Source organism: Ochlerotatus camptorhynchus, unplaced genomic scaffold (assembly GCF_037179485.1).
Source record: "Ochlerotatus camptorhynchus isolate MF236.1 unplaced genomic scaffold, CSIRO-AGI_Acam_v1.1 ptg000491l, whole genome shotgun sequence".
Lineage (NCBI taxonomy): Eukaryota > Metazoa > Arthropoda > Insecta > Diptera > Culicidae > Ochlerotatus > Ochlerotatus camptorhynchus.
Window position 1 is genome coordinate 1,309,797 of NW_027040976.1, and position 18,223 is coordinate 1,328,019.

General features: G+C 38.4%; 4 protein-coding genes across 8 annotated transcripts in view; 2 read left to right on the forward strand and 2 right to left on the reverse strand.

Annotated features, from left to right (window-relative positions):
* Positions 1-9,127, forward strand: part of LOC135712520 (poly(U)-binding-splicing factor half pint-like) — a 25,597-nt gene extending 16,470 nt beyond the window's left edge. For 4 of the 5 annotated variants that reach the window (XM_065235471.1, XM_065235472.1, XM_065235473.1 and 1 more), the window contains 3 exons: positions 6,565-6,850; positions 7,206-7,709; positions 7,791-9,127. In XM_065235471.1, the coding sequence (XP_065091543.1) occupies positions 6,565-6,850; positions 7,206-7,709; positions 7,791-8,724 (1,724 nt within the window). In that variant the 3' untranslated portion in view covers positions 8,725-9,127. Of the gene's footprint in view, positions 1-1,954; positions 2,000-6,564; positions 6,851-7,205; positions 7,710-7,790 lie in introns of all 5 variants that reach the window. The other variant, XM_065235470.1, reaches the window with a different exon arrangement.
* On the reverse strand, positions 9,016-12,441 carry LOC135712530 (NADH dehydrogenase [ubiquinone] 1 alpha subcomplex assembly factor 2). The gene is made up of 2 exons (XM_065235486.1): positions 12,088-12,441; positions 9,016-9,367 (listed from the first exon to the last, which is right to left on the reverse strand). Exons 1-2 carry the CDS (start codon positions 12,330-12,332, stop codon positions 9,166-9,168), a joined length of 447 nt encoding a protein of 148 aa, XP_065091558.1. The 5' UTR covers positions 12,333-12,441; the 3' UTR covers positions 9,016-9,165.
* Positions 12,442-13,026: 585 nt separating this feature from the next.
* LOC135712549 (uncharacterized) lies at positions 13,027-14,046 on the forward strand. Its single transcript, XM_065235508.1, has one exon. It carries the CDS (start codon positions 13,027-13,029, stop codon positions 14,044-14,046), a length of 1,020 nt encoding a protein of 339 aa, XP_065091580.1.
* A 115-nt stretch (positions 14,047-14,161) lies between these two features.
* LOC135712550 (uncharacterized) lies at positions 14,162-16,063 on the reverse strand. The gene is made up of 4 exons (XM_065235509.1): positions 15,631-16,063; positions 14,922-15,240; positions 14,279-14,535; positions 14,162-14,166 (listed from the first exon to the last, which is right to left on the reverse strand). The coding sequence occupies exons 1-4, from the start codon at positions 16,061-16,063 to the stop codon at positions 14,162-14,164; spliced, it is 1,014 nt and encodes a 337-aa protein (XP_065091581.1).
* Positions 16,064-18,223: the final 2,160 nt, after the last annotated feature.

Below are 18,223 nucleotides of genomic sequence, written 5' to 3' on the forward strand. Positions count from 1 at the left end.
GGGCGTTCTTCGGGTAGCGAGTAAAGGGCCCACAAACCATTTGTTTACAAATGGCTTTTGCGCCGTTTTCAAATGTTAGCACTGATATATATATATACTCAGCAAATTACAGAAAGCTGCAGCAACTTACAAGCAATAGCAAAAAAATCAAGTACGAGAACAGACCTAATGATTCTATCTATCTGCAGGTAGCCACCGACTGTTTTTCTTTTAACAAGTTCCTCCTCCATGGCTAATGCAAATGGCTGTCCATAATTATTAATGTGTTAATTAGTTGGCCATTTTCAATCAGCCCGTCAATTTCCGGCAAGCGCTTCATAACAAAACATAGTTGCAACATGCCAAAGTTGGCTAGTTTGTATGAAAATCGGCCTATTGTGCTAATTTAAAGGCCACCACTGTACTTGGGACCAACAGGCTAGTCAAGTAGTGGGCCAATTTAAAATCGTTAGTGTTCACCGGTTGATTCAGCTGTGTAAAAATCACCGGTGAGTTTTCAGATTTCAGATTACTGTTGTTTTCGCATCAGTGGATGGGAAACTATCGCAACATACATAAGTATGCTAGCAATTGACGTTTGAGCGGTTTTTATGAATCTTAAGCTGGAATGTTTTTCCTAGCGTTGTGAGTGTGAGTGCGTGAAAATGCATGAGAAACTCGAGCGAGAGATTTGTTTGACAGAAAGAGAGAAAATGTAAAGCATAAATGTATGGACCATAGCCGTGGTTGGACAGTCCCTAAAATAGAAAAGCTCTACTACCTTTTGTACCGCTATCTATTCTGCAGTGGTATCTATCACCATCACCAACATACTTCTAATGTAGTATTCTGCTCTTCCGTCAATATCTACCATTCCTCATCACATATCAACCAATTTGTATTCGTATTTGAGCATTACGTGTCGTCTGTTGTGGTCGTCACCTTGTGTGAAAAATTTCAGAATTTCCTTAGACTGATGATCCCTTAGTTTCCGTTGCTTTTTTTTTTTTTTTTTCTTTGGATTTGTCTTTTCAGACAGGCTAAGACGTTTCCGTTGCTTGTCACCACATCTAGTTTTCTGTAGTCACACCTTTCATTGACAAATATCCTACACGGCGAATGAGAACGACCCAAATTTGAGTTTAGTTCACTCATTATCGCCAAAAGTGCAGGAACTCAGCGATGAGTTAATTTGCCTCATGTTTTCCCAGGATTTTCCAGTGAAAAATTCCCGAATTTGAGAAAAGTAAAGATTGGATTCACTCAGTCCATTGGTACTACTCTGAGACTGAATAAAATTTTCGTCAATTTCCTCATTTTCCGGCATATTTTTTAAGTTTTCCACAGGAAACCATTAGACATATTTTACTCATCGCTGAGTTCCTGCACTTTTGGCGATTATGAGTGAACTAAACTCAAATTGGAGTCTTTCTCATTCGCCGTGTACAGATTGATAGGCTACGATCTACGGCTTCAATGTAAAGATCAGAGGTTTTGAAAGTTCGTTTGTATGGAAAATGCGGTTCGAACGTAAACGAGAATTTACGGGTGAAAGTCCCAAAATGCAGAATAGAATCCATGAAGAGCGTTTTCTTGAAAGCTGGTGATCGTCGTACTTACTACCTATTTGTTTTCGTACACCTTTGGTCATGATAACCTTGTTCGTATCTGACTCCCTGAGAATCCTATTCAATTTTATGTCAACCGGACATTTGGATCCGGAGATACGATAAAAAGAAGTTGAATTTGTTGTACCAGAAATGAGTTTTAGTCAACAAATGTCGGCCTGTTAGTGAGACAACCACTTCGGCCTAATAATCCATTCGTACTTTGCGCGACCTTAGGGTTTCGTACTTCGGCCTGACAACCGAGAACCGTTTAATAGAAAGAGCGGTTAGATGCACACAAGAGGTGTGAGTGCTATCAAAAATATTCTATTAACACTGCACTTTTTCCTTTTTCATACATCACGCAGTGGACAAGAACACGCTGTTTAGCGCACCAGCTAGCGTCGTAAAAGGTAACTAAAAACATAATTATATAAGATAAGTAATGTTTCATTACTAAGCAAGCAGTAGTAATTCATTCATAGCAACACGAAGACAACTTGTTGGTGCGTACCACTTTTAGGGCTGATTTGTCCATCTGCGCTTGACCAGGTTTAACCATATGGATAAGGGATATGGATTGAATGACGTAGAATATTTTTAACAAGTTTTTGACCACCCTTTCCCTCGTAGCGTATTTTGTTATACCTAATGCATGGCTGGTCTTCCCTTCTGGCCCTCCCCCTCAAATTCTACGTCATTTATTCATGCTTCCTAACAGGGTAAACCTGGTTTAGGATTTTAGCGCAGATGAAGTAATCGACCTCTAAAAATGTTTGACTGTTGCCTTCCCATTGTAGTACAGCTAATCAGCACCTTTTCCGCATTTTATGCAACTGAGTAATAGTTTCCACCATCAAATCCGACAGATGTCGCCCCGCCAGTGGTGGATAAACCAGTTTTGCGGTGTGGAGATTTTCGAAAAATCGTCAATTTCTCTTCAAAGCATGCTTCCAGCGGTGAGAAAATGTCTACATTTTGTTGTTTTTAGTAATAGTTACATTATGTAGAAATAATATATCGAACAAATTGCACCATTGATATTTTTAATTAAAAGTGAATTTCGCCATACATTCTCGAGTCGATTTTCGACCAGCCCATACGATCGAAGGCTGCTCGCCCTCTGGTCTAATTGGCTATCAAAACTAGTGCCGCTCTTCGCATGTCCGTCCCATAGCGAAAATCAGCTAATCGATAAAATCGCGTTTTAAATTTGCTTCGTACCATTGCTTCTTATGTGATGGGACAACCAATTTGACAGTCTTTCCAAACTTTTTCAGAACTAAGTTTTTGAGTTCATCCAGTATGATGAAAATATGGGTAATTAGCTACCATTTGTAATGAAAAGCTCAGTTTTGACGAAAACGACTTATGGGACCGACAATCGAAGAGCGGCAGAGTACTCTCCTGATGATGGATATAAGAACTACCGAAATGATGATGGTTTCTGAGTTTTGCACGGTTCTATTTTCAGATGGTGATAAATTTATGACAGCCGATTCAAATTCCAGAGTTTGAATGATAAATTATTGAAAAAAAAGTTCAAAATAGTGAGATACGATCTTTATTATGGCTGATAGGGGAAGGATGGGCATAGTGAACAGGTGGGGCATAGTGAGCATCCCGCACTTTGGCTCTTCATCTCCAGCTGCATGAAACAAATCAACTGGTAGTAGGTTCAATACCATTATGATATTTATCCTACCACCAACCAATTTGTTCCGAACGGCTGGAAGTCCAAGCTGGTGCACGGGATGCTCACTATGACCCACCTGTTCACTATGCACCTCTTACCCTACATGTAGGAAATTTATCGAATAATGTAATGTTATGTTAATTTTCTTTGCAACGTCATTGAAAGATAATGAAAATGCGTTTTTTGATGCACCGATATTATTTAGGTTATGTTTTGTATGATTGCAGATTCCTATTCCGAAATCGACGTCCAAGTCAGTCTGCTGGATATACTGGATTATGTTGGGGACTCCGTGCTACCGGATTTAGAGACCTAGCATATTGTGTTGCAAAGTTCCCATCCCGGGGAGCGGCCACATGAAATTGATGTCAAATCATCCCACAAAGTCTGCTTCAACAAAATGATGGGAGCATATCAGTGCTGTCCCTGATCCGTAAACAGTGGTAACCTTTCTCCACTGCACGAATTTGTTGCTACCCGAATTCGGAACCCGAAAAAGTTGAAATTTGCTCTCGTTCTGCAACAACCATGAAAATCTTAAGCGGTGGAGCCTAGGGTGGAGCTTGTGTTTACGTAGTCTAAAAAATCAACTATTTTCCTAATTGCAAGCAGTGATATCATGGAAGTCATTTGTCATTTTGAAGAAGGCCACTTTTCCTACTATTTTACAAGCTTTATGATCATTAAAAACGTACAAAACAAGACAAATTTTCAATTTAAAAAGAGAAAATTCTGATGTAATTCACGTTTGACAGATGTTTACATTTTTATCACCACTACGACAACAGCGTCACGGGTTGCTGGTTGGATTTCACTATAGCATTATTGAAAAAAATTAGAACACTGTTCGGAATGCATTTTAAAATATCGCTTCCATACCTTGGTGCGTAAAATGTTGAAATCATTATCATTTTGGTAGTTCTTGTATCCGCCGTCAGTAGATAACTACTGATGGTCAATAACTCAGGTTAAAGGTTGTTTTTTTTTTTAATCGTAGGGCGAAAGCAAAGAAATGCAACATACTAAAAAGGCATTACCAACCGGTGGAAACTAACGATTTCAAATTGGCTCACTAGCCTATTGGTCTCAAGCAAATCGATTAACGTACCCCATTCTAGTATAAATTCTAGTGTAGTATGTTTGTTTTGATTCGCTATGAAAGTATGACAGAAAAAAATGAGGGGTTCGTGGATATTCCTATGTTTCGAGGGGTGCATCGATTAGCTTGGGAACGAAGAGAGTACCAGAGCTGAGCCAAAAAGTTGAGCACGTTCCTTCAGGACCTTCTGGTCTTAGAGTTACCTCTATGGTATTACACCATGCAAGATAATTGTAGTCATACACGTTGCATGATGAGGATAAGAATTAGGCACACAGACCACGGCGGCAGAGCTTATATAACATTATTCCGACGAATTGTGACGGTAACAAGCGCGCAAGATAACCGCATTACCGGAACAGGAGATCTCTTAACAGTTTGTATTGGGTCCTATCAGGCATAACATTTGATAACGGCACAAAAGCATTTGTAAACAAACTTTCTAAGGCCCTTTACACGCGAACCAAAGTACGGCCACGCAAACCAACATCATCGGATAGGGGGCAACTATCACCTTTCCGAAAGTGGTATTGGTTTGCGTGGGCGTTTTTTTGGTTCGCGTGTAAAGGGTCTTAGAAAGTTTGTTTACAAATGCTTTAGTGCCGTTATAAAATGTTATGCCTGCTATTTATATTAATGTTAACATTGTACATTGCAATGATATCAAATTACATCATTAAAAAATGTAATGTTTACTGCAATGTTGTATTCAAAAACAAATGAATAAAAAACATCCAGCTAAACATCCATGATTTTATTGGATTGTAACGATAGCTTCTATTGTTCTTGTATACCAACTGCATTTTTATTCGGCATGGAATCAAATTACCTTTCCAGACTCGTATAATATTGCTTCCTTTCCGTATGCAGTCAGCGGAGTAATATTTCCCTCGCACAACCAATGCGAAGAGTTCAAAGATGGAATTGTGGAAATTTGTTCGAAGTCCTAAAACTTCATTATTTCTATATGTTCTGTTATGAACAAATGGATTCGCTCACTGATGGCAAGCTGAGCTTCTTTTTTCCTTTGATTTGATTCGAGTTTTCTAGGTAGTTGATCTCGAACACTATTTCAATTTCAGGCATTGAATGTGCGTCACCATACACGCAGAAAAATGGATTTTTGTTTCAGGGCCTAATGCATTTTGTTATTGATTCAAACATATTGTATCACTATGTCAACAAAACATGTTTTTGAATCAACAAAATGGTTTTTAGAATCAACAAACAGATTATTGACTCTACAACCGGTTTGTTGATTCAAAAATATTTTTCTTTGAATTAACCGAATAATATATTTGAAACAAAATCTAAAATATATTAGGCCCTGAGTCAAAAATATATCCATTTGAACTTAAAAACCATTTCTCTGCGTGTAGCCCTCGTCAGCCGTCTACGTGGTTTACAGAGAGCTCCTATGACGCATAATTCTTAGATGCCTGCACTGCACTGCACTGCCTATAATCGCATATCAGTCCCATATGGATTTTCGTCAATTTTAAGATAACAACGACATCAATTGACATCTACTTTCATATTATGTGATAAAACTATGGACTTTGATCATGAAAAATATGAAAACAACATCAAGTCAGCTTGTCCCATCAAGCAAAGTAATCGCATATCAGTCCCATCCTGAAATTCAATCGCCAATAGTTCAAGTTAAAGTTCTGCTTTTCGAAATGCCATATTTTTCGCTGATAAAACATAACATGCAAGCTTGATTGTGATAGATTTTAACTTGAAAAAAATATCAATAAATTTACTAGGATTTTTCAAATATTTACATGAGAATTGCACTTCGTAACTTCGACTGCCATTTTCTCAATGCCTACTTTTTCCATATGGGACTGATATGCGATTATAGGCAGTGCACCCAATAAAATAAAAATTTAAAGATCAGCTTGTGAGTTAAGAAATATTATTTTTAAAATACTTAAAATCTTCTGTGGCGGTGGCGGACAGGTCTAGCGTCAACCATGTATACTTTAATCAAAACGTTTCTTTTAATGAACCCCTGAAGTTTAATTTTGAGTTTCGAATTTTGTTCGATGTTTTAGATTTCTATTTTCTGCGATAAAATAAGTCGCTCGAAAGCAATATTTTGTCTGCCTTTTTCAGCAATCAACTCCTTCCGAACTTTCTCAAGGTCGTCTAACCACATTCTTTTTTCCCCATTGTAGAGGTAAAAGTACTACCCTATATTGCACAACCGGTGTATGACATCCGTCAGACGGGTGATGTGGTCTTCGGGCCAGGAACAAGATCCGCCCTTCTCGGCATCTTGGGAGGAGCCCTTCCACGTTTGACCACCGAGCAGCATGAACTGGTCACCCGCGCCAAAAAGTACGCTATGGAACAAAGCATTAAGATGGTGCTGATGAAGCAGACTCTTGCCCACCAACAGCAGCAACTGGCCAGCCAGCGGACCCAGGTTCAACGTCAACAGGCGTTGGCCCTCATGTGCAGGTTGGTAGCATTTTGTTTTTTTATTTCCTACCTATTAGGGTAGATGTACCAGTTAAGGCTATAGCTTCCTATTATGGTGTTCCCATAGGCCATAATTGAAACACACCATAATAGGGACGTCATTACTGGTACATCTACCGTAAGTACTGCGGCTAAAGCAGTGACGATGATGTGAAACATTTTTTAAAAGAGAGACACGACCGTTGAGTCCTGGCTTTGAACGCTAGATGCATTCCGTTCTTGGATGACCTTTTCTTTGCTGATAAGATCTGAGGTCACGAAATAATTTCAGTAGTCATAAATTTTCCCCTTTTTGGAGCATTGGTCGTAAAGTAATTTTGCGTTTTGCTTTCAGAGTCTATGTCGGTAGTATTTCGTTCGAGTTGAAGGAGGACACGATCCGAGCTGCTTTCTTGCCGTTTGGTCCGATCAAGTCGATCAACATGTCCTGGGATCCGATTACTCAAAAACACAAGGGCTTCGCTTTCGTTGAGTATGAAATTCCCGAAGGAGCGCAACTTGCTCTCGAACAGATGAATGGAGCTATGCTCGGTGGCCGTAACATTAAGGTTGGTCGCCCAAGCAATATGCCACAGGCTCAGCAGGTGATTGACGAAATCCAAGAGGAAGCGAAAAATTACAATCGCATCTACATTGCGTCGATTCATCCGGATTTGACGGAAGAGGATATCAAGAGTGTATTCGAAGCATTTGGGCCTATAATGACGTGTAAGATGTCGCAGGGTAGCGCTGCTCATACCCACAAAGGATACGCGTTCATTGAGTACCAGACGAATCAGTCGGCGATTGAAGCTATCGCCAGTATGAATCTTTTTGATTTGGGTGGACAACTATTAAGGTAAGTGAAACTTACTTCAAAAAACGTTTGATAATCAAAAATTTAACGATGTTTTTTTTTATTTTGCTGATAATTTTATAGAGTTGGTCGTTCCATTACTCCACCGAATGCATTAATGGGCCCGGCAGCTAATTCGGCGATGCCAACAGCAGCTGCCGCCGCTGCTGCTGCTGCAGCAGCTGCTGCCACAGCTAAAATACAAGCTATGGACGCTGTTGCAACCAACACCGTGCTAGGCCTATCGGCATCATCACCACCTCTTATAGTTGGTCTTGGTGCTCTTCCCATACCCCAAACCATCACTTCGGCTGCCAATGTCAATCTGGTAGCGCAAGCTCAGCTTGCGGCCGCCGGTCAAGCGGCTGTAATTTCGCAGCCTGGATTGCTCGTTCCACCGGTAACTAATGTTGCTAGCTTGGCCCCGTCTTTACTGGTCAATCCGGTTTTGGCCAATGCGGTTAAGCCACTGCAATCAGTATTAAGCGCAGCGAACCCGGCTGCGGTTGCTGCAGCTGCTGCTATTCCAAATGCAACGGCAGAAGAAATATTCAAAAAAGCCCAAGAAAAGCAACAGGAAGAATTACAAAAGAAACTCCTGGAAGAAGGAGAACCACAGACGCTGCAGCAACAAGAAACAATGTCCATCAAAGGACAAAGCGCACGTCATTTGGTTATGCAAAGGCTCATGCGACCACGCGAGAGCAAGGTGATTATTCTGCGCAACATGGTTGGCCCAGAGGACGTGGACGAAACGCTGCAGGATGAGATTCAGGATGAGTGTGGTAAATACGGTATTGTGGAGCGGGTCATTATCTACAAGGAGCGCCAGTCCGAAGGCGATTACGCCGAGGACGACAATACGGATGTGATCGTTAAGATCTTTGTCGAGTTCTCTCAGGCCGCCGAAGCAGATAAAGCCCGCGAAGCACTCCATGGTCGCTATTTCGGTGGCCGTCTGGTCAAGGCCGAATCCTACGACCAAGCGCTCTTTGACCATGGTGACCTGTCTAGTTAGGAAAACAAAAAAAAAATCGACAAAGAGCGTGGCCACACTCTAATCCACCATTGAATCCCCGAATGCGAAGCGTTTCGTGTAGTATGACAAAGCAAACTTATTTCGAATGAAAGTAGCTATCACCCCAGCGCCAGTCAGGACTAAGAATAAAGTGTATGATCTATTTTATGATTCACTATTTACTCGTTGCGAGAGCATGAAAAGAGCAAGCCACAAATACATCTTGGAAAATTTACACCTAAGGACACAGACACACACATGTTGGGACACAAAGGAACAACATGAACACGATTATGATTTTCAAAGAAGGAAACAATTTATTAATCCTACTAATATAATTGTATATATATACAATTACGCTTCTCTTCAGAAACAAATAAATTACTCTATTATTTTAAAAACTTACACCAACTGAATTAGTTAGTTTGTATCACATTCCTTCTACTTTTCGTGTTTCTTCTTTCCAGGCATTATCTCATACTCTTCGTACTGTGGGAACGAACCCATGCCAGTAGTCGTTTTCTGCAGCTCTGCTGCATCCGTGGGTTTACTATACTTTGCTTCCAATTCAGCTGCGTTGCGTTCCTTCATTTTCATTATTGCTAGATTACGCGTAAGCTCCTCTGCGGTCGGGGGTTCCTTCCTAGAATAATGAGATATAATATAAATAGAATTAGACTTTAAATAACTACCGGAAATGAAAATAATAAAGCAAGAAGATGACGAGTAGCCGGTAAAATGAGAGCCTTAAAAATGTCCCAGAAAGTACAACTGTTTTATGGAACATCATAAGTTTTTATACACTATGGATTTTATTCAATTTTGAGATAACAACGCTATACATCAATTGGCATCTACTTTCATATTACGTTATAAAACTACGGACTTTGATCATGAAAAATATGAAAACAACATCGAGTCAGTTTGTCCTATCAAGCAAAATAATCGCATAGTTCAAGATAAAGTTCTGCTTTTCGAATTGCTATATTTTTCGCTGATAGGGGAAATGGATGTAATGTCGGCCTAAATGCCCCATACACAAATTCAGCAATCGACTGAATTTTCAATAGCGACCAAAAATATCTATTAGTACCGTTCCAATGACGTGTTCATCTTGATAAAATTGATAATATATAATCATCAGCATCATTGGATAGGGGAAACTTTCCTCAACCCCAAGATGGTATTAATTTGCGTAGGCGAGTCTTGAGTCACGAGAAAAGGGGTTCCGAAGTTTTGTTCGCAATAACTGATGTGCTCTTTTCTGTTGTTGGTCGTGATCTGCTCGATTGCTTCCGCTATTTGACAGGTCAATTGGTTCCCGATAGAATATCATATCCGCCAGACTATGAATATAGCGACTATAATATTTACATGGGAATTGCACTTTGAATCTTTGACGGTCATTTTCGCAATGCCTACTTTTTTTCATATGGGACTGATATGCGATGATTTTAAGAAATACACTGAAGTCTTTTTTACACGGTACGTTTTTAACGATTTCTCGACAACGATACAACCTATCGACAAATGGCATACTTAAAAAAAATCACATTTTTTTGTGTAAATACATAAATTCAGTGCCAACATTTCAAATATCCGCGAGAAATCGACGGCTCAAGCCATTGTTTACAAATGCAATTACGTCCCTTGGAAATGTTGGCACTGAATTTTTAAAATATGTATATGGACCATAGCATGCTATAATTACAAATGGCATCAACATCCGATGTTTTATAAACATGCTTAAGTGAAAAATCAAATCTCGGTAGGTTTTTTTACATGGTACATATCCCCCGTGTAAAAAAAGACCTGAGTGTAGTTACTTTAGTGACTGACATGAAAATAGTGACCTAGCCACTAAAAAGAAACCTGCTACCAGCTCTGTACGACGAACATTTTTGCAAATTTTATGTTTTTACATTATAAAAACAATTGACAATAATAGCAGGTCATTATAAGAATTCAGGACCGCATTAGCCACGTACGGATGGTCGGAAGTGGGCAACAACTAGTATGTGCTGAAATTCATAACGGGACACATCGAATCACATTCATTCAAGCATTCAAGAATTAGCTGCACCGGTGAACATAGGGTAAATGACGGCTTCGAAAATACCTTATTCTATTATCGTCTGGGGATAAACAACATTCTTGATCCTTGAGATGATAATAGGTTAAGGTATTGCCGAAGCCGACATTTCCCCTATATGTTCTATGGATCTATGAGTGTAAGTAAATTCGGACATTAATTTTTTTTTATGAATTATTGAGTGTCCGTCTAAACTATCTACAAAGGTTGACAGGCTAGTAGACTACACGGCGAATGAGAACGACTCAAATTTGAGTTTAGTTCACTCATAATCGCCAAAAGTGCAGGAACGCAGCGATGAGTTAAATTTGTCTCATGGTTTCCTGTGGAAAACCTAAAAAATCTGCCGGAAAATGAGGAAATTGACGAAAATTTTATTCAGTCTCGGAATAGTACCAATAAACTGAGTGAATTCAATCTTAACTTTTCTCAAATTTGGGATTTTTTCCCTGGAAAAACCTGGGAAAACATGAGGAAAATTTACTCATCGCTGAGTTCCTGCACTTTTGGCGATTATGAGTGAACTAAACTCAAATTTGGGTCGTTCTCATTCGCCGTGTATGTTGTAAGCATTGTACTGTTTTGGTGCTTTACAACATTAGGAATTGTACACCGAAATTCACCTTTTTTATATTTTTACATATTGGAATGCATTAAAGGAGTTTGTGTGACTAAAACCCGATTATTCAATAGTTAAACCTTCAAACAATCTGGTGTCCATATTACACCCACTGTCCGTCTTACCCCGAATACCCCTAGAACAATATACAGTCCTGTCCACTAGCTCGATATGGAGATATAGAACCATAAATAGTAAAAATGAGTTTCATGGCTATCCTATTATTTTTTTTTATGATTATTTTGCTTAATGGCGTGTGCGGAGTATCATCCAAATCATTTGTGGAATAGTTCAATAATTGAGTGGATTATCGTTCACACGTTTTTTCAAAACTACCTAATGCTACCGACGCCAGGGAGGCAGCTCCCACACCTGGACCCTACCTATCGACCCATCAACAAACTCATGATCCGGGGATCAACAGCTTTACTGCCCTTCCGAAGGAAGGCGTGATCGAGACATTATGCCTCAGAACATTCCGGCGGCGCCGACTGGGATTGAGAACCAAGAGACCTGCTGGGGTGAGAGGTAATCACGCTTACCACTACACAACCAGCGCCGCCTGGAATTGTTGTTCTCGATGGTTCTTTCAATATCGAATTGTGAAGAGTTTCATTGTACATATAAGGATAAGAAAAACATTTTGTCCTACCTTCTTCCACGCAGCCAAGCTTCCCATTCAGCCGTGACTTCCTGGTTGTAAGCCTCCTTCTCGGTTGGTTCAAACCATCGTTGCGATCGACGTTGTCCTAGGGAAGGATTAGCCGGTATCTCGTAGAACTTGTTCCCGAGATAATCTTCCCCCATTAAGTTTCCCTTCAGTTGGCGTGGTTTAAATGAGTTTATGAAGCTATTGAACAGGATTCTCATTAAACTACGCGTTGGTGGTTGAGCCATCTTTATGTCCGAGAAACTTAACACTGTTTTCCCAGATTTTCTTTACCAAAAACGTTTTGTTATGTAAAGTTTGTAAAATAATTATTCTTGGATGCGCAGTCAAATTATTTTGTAAACACAGCAGTGCTGCTGATAGGGCACGAACACAGCCAGGATTCGGGAATGACGGGAGAATGACAGCAAATTTTCTCACGACACACGGTACACTCAAAAATATTACTAAACGAAGAAAGATTAAAAAACAACCATTTATTACCACATATTGTGCTTGCAGATAAAATATGTAATTCATGCGCCATTCATTTGGCAACACTGCACAATTGCGACGAGTTTTTTCGTTCAAAAAATAAAATCTGGCAGCCCTGCGTCACGTCTCCAGTAGTTTCAACGTCGAGATTAGCGCAAAAACGAAAACAAAACATTCGTCATGCTGTGACTCTGGTGAAAATAGGTGAAAATAAAAATATTTATTTATCGAAAAATGGATGAGTAAGTTCGATATTACCATAATTTTGTTTGCTGAGAATCTTACTAACTAGTATTTATTTGCAGATCATTCGAGGCGGAGGAGTATTTGGAGGATGAAAAGGATACGGCTGAGATGCGAATGTGCGAAGATGCAGAAATCGGACAAGAAAGTGTAATGGAAAGGGAAAATGGCATGGAAAATGATAAAAGTAGTGTGGAAGAAGAGATGCCCCATGATCAGGAGCGCTCGCACCCAGAGAAAATGTGGGATCCATTGGAAGAAGTGAACATTGTAGCGGATCACGATGAATTAAGGAACGAGAGCGGGTTTCTGGAAACAGTTGTCGTCAGTGAACATGTTTTTGCGTTCATTGGCATTTTCTGTCGTAAGCTTTATCGCAGTCAACTGCGCCCAAAGGAGTGTGGAAAACAAAATGTGAGCGGAAATAGTGTGCCAGATGTACTGGATTTAATCTGGGGAGTGGCGAAGAAAGAAATTCATCGAGCGGTAATTTACGAGAACGAAGTTCCTCGCTGGGCTGATGATGACCCCAAACAAGAAGATATGGAAAGTTTTGTGACCTTACAGGACACCGAGAAGAAGAAACTTTACATCGTTCCTGCAGTCACACCAAGGGTGCTGCGAAATTGGCGAGGAAAAACCATCAAAATTGTTGTGCATGTTTATTCAACTAACGTTGAAAACAACACCCAGTATCAGCAAGTGCATCGAAAGTTGATCGCTTCTCAAAATCCAGACCGATCTGGCGCTGATTGTACCCTGGATGAGTATACTTTGGCGAATGAGCTTCGCGATGGACATCCTGATATAGAGGGACACCATAGTTCTTGGTTACTGTGCGCGAATTTTATCAACTCATCACCGGCACATGAACGCGATCGACTGAAACAGGCCCGAGAACCTCCGCTAAACTTGGCGAAGTTTTTCCGTTGGACGTCTGTCTCGGAGGCAGCAAGACTGCAGTCACTAAGCAGAGGACTTGTCGTAGCAAAAACTGTAAACCAAAGCTGGTCCAAAGAAATCGCCGAGGTAAGAAAGGATGCTGATCTTGCGCTGTCTATTCTGCAAGGAATGGTGAACAAATTGCATGTGATGGAATCTCGAGCGAACACGGATTTGGAGCTTTTGACGGCGATGACATCAGCGACACAACCCGAAGAATGCGAGCTTAGTCACACTCTAGCAGAAAGAGTCGTAGATTGTGCTGACTTAGATCATTCTTAGAGTAAGACACATTTTAACATGTAATGTTCTGTTTTATTATATATCACCAGTTCATTTCGTTATATTTCCTTATGATCAATGAAATAATGATTCTATTGTTTTAAGTCTGAATGAATCAAACTAGTGAAAGAAAATTAGGAGAAATCCATGATAAAATGCTTGCAAAGTCAACACGATCAATTAACGTTCTTTATTAAAAAAAAGTCCATTTGTCTAATGTCTTGATTCAAACCTTTTTCTGGAAAAAAATTTCCTCCCGCATAATACCCACAATGCTCAAAAATGTTTGTGCAATAATAAATTTTGAAACGGTTAATCGATGCGCAAACGTCATAGATCACTGATGAGTGCTCTACTCTGTTCCTAATAAGATCTTTTATCACTAATCCAAAAATTATTTCGATAGGATTGAAAAAAGGACAATATGCTGGGAGGAAAACTGGGATTATGCCGATCGATCTCAGGTATCTAATAATATTTGGATCACAACCCGTAAAAAAAAAATCCAATAATAATACAATGATTTTCATTGTCATTGTAACCATGATATTTACTGTCAAAACATTTTTTTGTCCATTACCATAAAATCACAACGAAATTTATGGTTCATAACAATGAAAATCATGGTATTTGAGAAATTTACAGTAAAAAAGGGGGGTTGTTAAGCATCTTAACAATATAAAAAAGTGATTTTTCGCGATCAAATTTGATCTCATCACACTAATTTTCGTTGTTAGAGCATTGTATCGTTCAAAATCGAAATCTATTTTTTCTCCCATACAATAATTTAACAGTAAATTTTAATGTACTCAAAATTCAACAGTAAAAATTATTGTAATTTCATTGTTATATTATATTTTTTTTTTTTTCGGGAATGGATCCTTGCCCCATCCATCACCCAAACCGAATGAAATCCTGGATAGTTTTGTACATGTTTATTATGTAAAGCAAAATTTCTGCAACATGCAAAGAATTTGTTTCTTGTAAATGTACCCTGTGTTGAAAAACTATCCAGCATCCCATTCATGCCCAGGAAGCAAAGTAAAGATACACGAGGCTTGCGACAAAATTCATCACGATAGATAACTTTTTGTCCTATTACCCCATATCCTTTCCGGCGTAGCATGTCGCGATTGTCGAAGCTAACTTCGTCTAGAAAAACTAGGTTGTAGATATCCCACTGAATACCCGAAAAAAAAAAAATTATAATATAACAATGAAATTACAATAATTTTTACTGTTGAATTTTGAGTACATTAAAATTTACTGTTAAATTATTGTATGGGAGAAAAAATAGATTTCGATTTTGAACGATACAATGCTCTAACAACGAAAATTAGTGTGATGAGATCAAATTTGATCGCGAAAAATCACTTTTTTATATTGTTAAGATGCTTAACAACCCCTCTTTTTTACTGTAAATTTCTCAAATACCATGATTTTCATTGTTATGAACCATGAATTTCGTTGTGATTTTATGGTAATGGACAAAAATGTCCAATGTTTTGACAGTAAATATCATGGTTACAATGACAATGAAAATCATTGTATTATTATTGGATTTTTTTTTACGGGTAGCCATCAGTTCTGTAACGAATCTTACAATTTCCGTATCTCTTATTTGAATGGCCCTGCGTTCAATTGTTTTTCGTGAGAGACCACACTCGTGCAAAATAGCGCAAATCGACGACACACTAATGGTAATATGGAATCGCTTCTGGAACCTTTCCTTAGCCTCATCCAGAAACAACATAGGTTCTCTCATGTAAAGTTGAGCCAACCAACTACGCATACCGACTCTGAACTTTTTGTACACCTGCTCACGTTGTTTACGCCGGAAGCGCCCATTCTGGTCGTACTTTTTGATCCAAGAGCAGATAGTGGCGAGTGATTTTCCATAAACAGTGGCAAGTCGTGATTTTGAAATTCCTAAGAAGTAATATCCATACAGTGCATGGTAAACTGTATTTACACTAGCGTGTTGTCGGCGGACACTTTGTACAATAACATTTGCCATCTTAATTATAATATATTAGAATTTACATCATCCAATTAATAAATAATTTTATTCAAATACTCACTTGTAAGCATCTTCATACAATACCAAAACAAAGAAAATAAACAAAACTATACAGCCATCGAGCTCGGTTGAGTCCACTGACAGATAAGTCGGAAGTGAACTTCGCGTCGCGAGTCAGACTTGCGAACTTCAGTTTAGTGGTGGCGCGACAATATTATGGTTTTTTGGAACTGGGCTTTACAAATAATGGGTTGTTAAGAACCATTACCATTCCAAATTCTTGTTTTCTCCATACATTTTCAGAAAGAGAATTATATACACACAAAAAACAAAAATTGTTTTAATAAAAATAATGCCATTACAAATTAAAAGTTTCCTAAATTTCGTAATTTTAACAACGAAAATATTCAAATTAAAAGTTATTTTTTTGGTTTGAAAGTGTTTCTTTCAGGTTCGACTTGTAATTTTAAAAGTGCATTTTTTTTAAATGAAAGTTGTTCAACTGTCAAAAATACATTTTCTAGGCAAGGTTTTTGGCAGCACTGGACCTCGTTTTGCCGCTTAATTTGGCTTAACGTCAGATGAGTCACGAAGAGCGAGGAAAAGTTGAGAAGGACAATAATTTTCCTCCATGGAAAATAATAGTCGCATCAGGTAAGCGATCAAATTTAAGAACAATAGTAGAGTTTAATTAGAGATTTTTATTAATTTCAGATAAACCGAAACCGAGACCGAAACAATAGTCATCTGCGAGCGGACGAGATGGCTAGGAATGAAAGTGAGTGTTCGACGACTACTACAACAGTAGATGTTAAAGGTATATAACAATATTTAATTAATATTCCACAGAAACCCTCACCAGAAACGGTCTAATTTGATACCTTCCTTCCGCTATCCGCTGCCGTAAAGTCTCTACTGGTAAACAATGACGCTGCTGACAATGCTGCAATGTGACATCACCATGTACCTGTTACTGTAGCAGGTTTACTCAAAGCGAGAATAGCTCCAAGACGCAATAACGTAAACATCAACAAAGATAACAATAACAATGTAAAAAAAATTGATCTTCTCCTATTGCAAAATAATAATAAAGAAGATTGAATATTTATCCACTAAAATTAAAACCAAAATATTTTTTTTTTGCCAAATAAATATTTTTTGAAAATATTTTAATTTTAATTCAAAATGCCCATTTAATTTTAACTATGCCATATTTTCAAGTCAAAAATAATCCACCATTAATTTCAACACTAATATATTTTTCATTTGACAGTTCTACAATTCAATTTGAAAATTTGAACTTTTAAAAGTATCGAGCGGACAACTTTTGAATTGACGGTTGGTTGACTTTTATTTTGAAAGCTAACCGCTTTCTACCAAAAAGAACCAATGCAAACTTATAAATCTACCAATGGTTTTTTTTAATTTTATAAACGACTTTTCTTTGTGTGTAAGAACGTTTTTACTTATGATTTGAGAACATTAATGGTAATGGTAGTCAGTAAGGTCCATTAATGGTTTTGTATTATCGCTCAACTTTACGTGGAATATATCGTGAATTGGTAATCAGTAAATTACAGGCAACCAATTCGCGATATATTCTACATAAAGTTGTTCGATATGTTACAAAACCATTCGTGGACCTTACTGACTACCATAACCATTACCATTAAAGTTCTCAAACCATAAGTTAAAAGGTTCTAATATAGTTCTCTTTCCGAAAATGTATGCACGGTTAGAAAAAAGTACCCAAAAGTAAGTTCTTTTCACTCATCTCGGCACTATAGCAACCGGTGAACACTCGTGTTTATTTCAGTTACCGTGGGGACGTAATTTGTGATTAGTCCCGGTCCCTTTCAAATTGTATCATTATTTATGTACGGTCCTTATATATGAAATGACGTTTCACATTCATCTAGTGATGGCCGATTTTCATTCGAATGATCGAATAATCGATTAACGAACCGAAAAGTAAAATATTTGTAATCGGTTATATCATGCCGATATAAGCATTAACTTCTCCAGAGGATCATCACAGATCGTTTCAAACATGTGCTGCACTCTCATTGGTTGAAAAATGACATCACAGCGAACAAAAAATAATTGATTAGTTGTTAATCGAATAATCAAAAAAATGGGACATCTCTGATTTTGGTG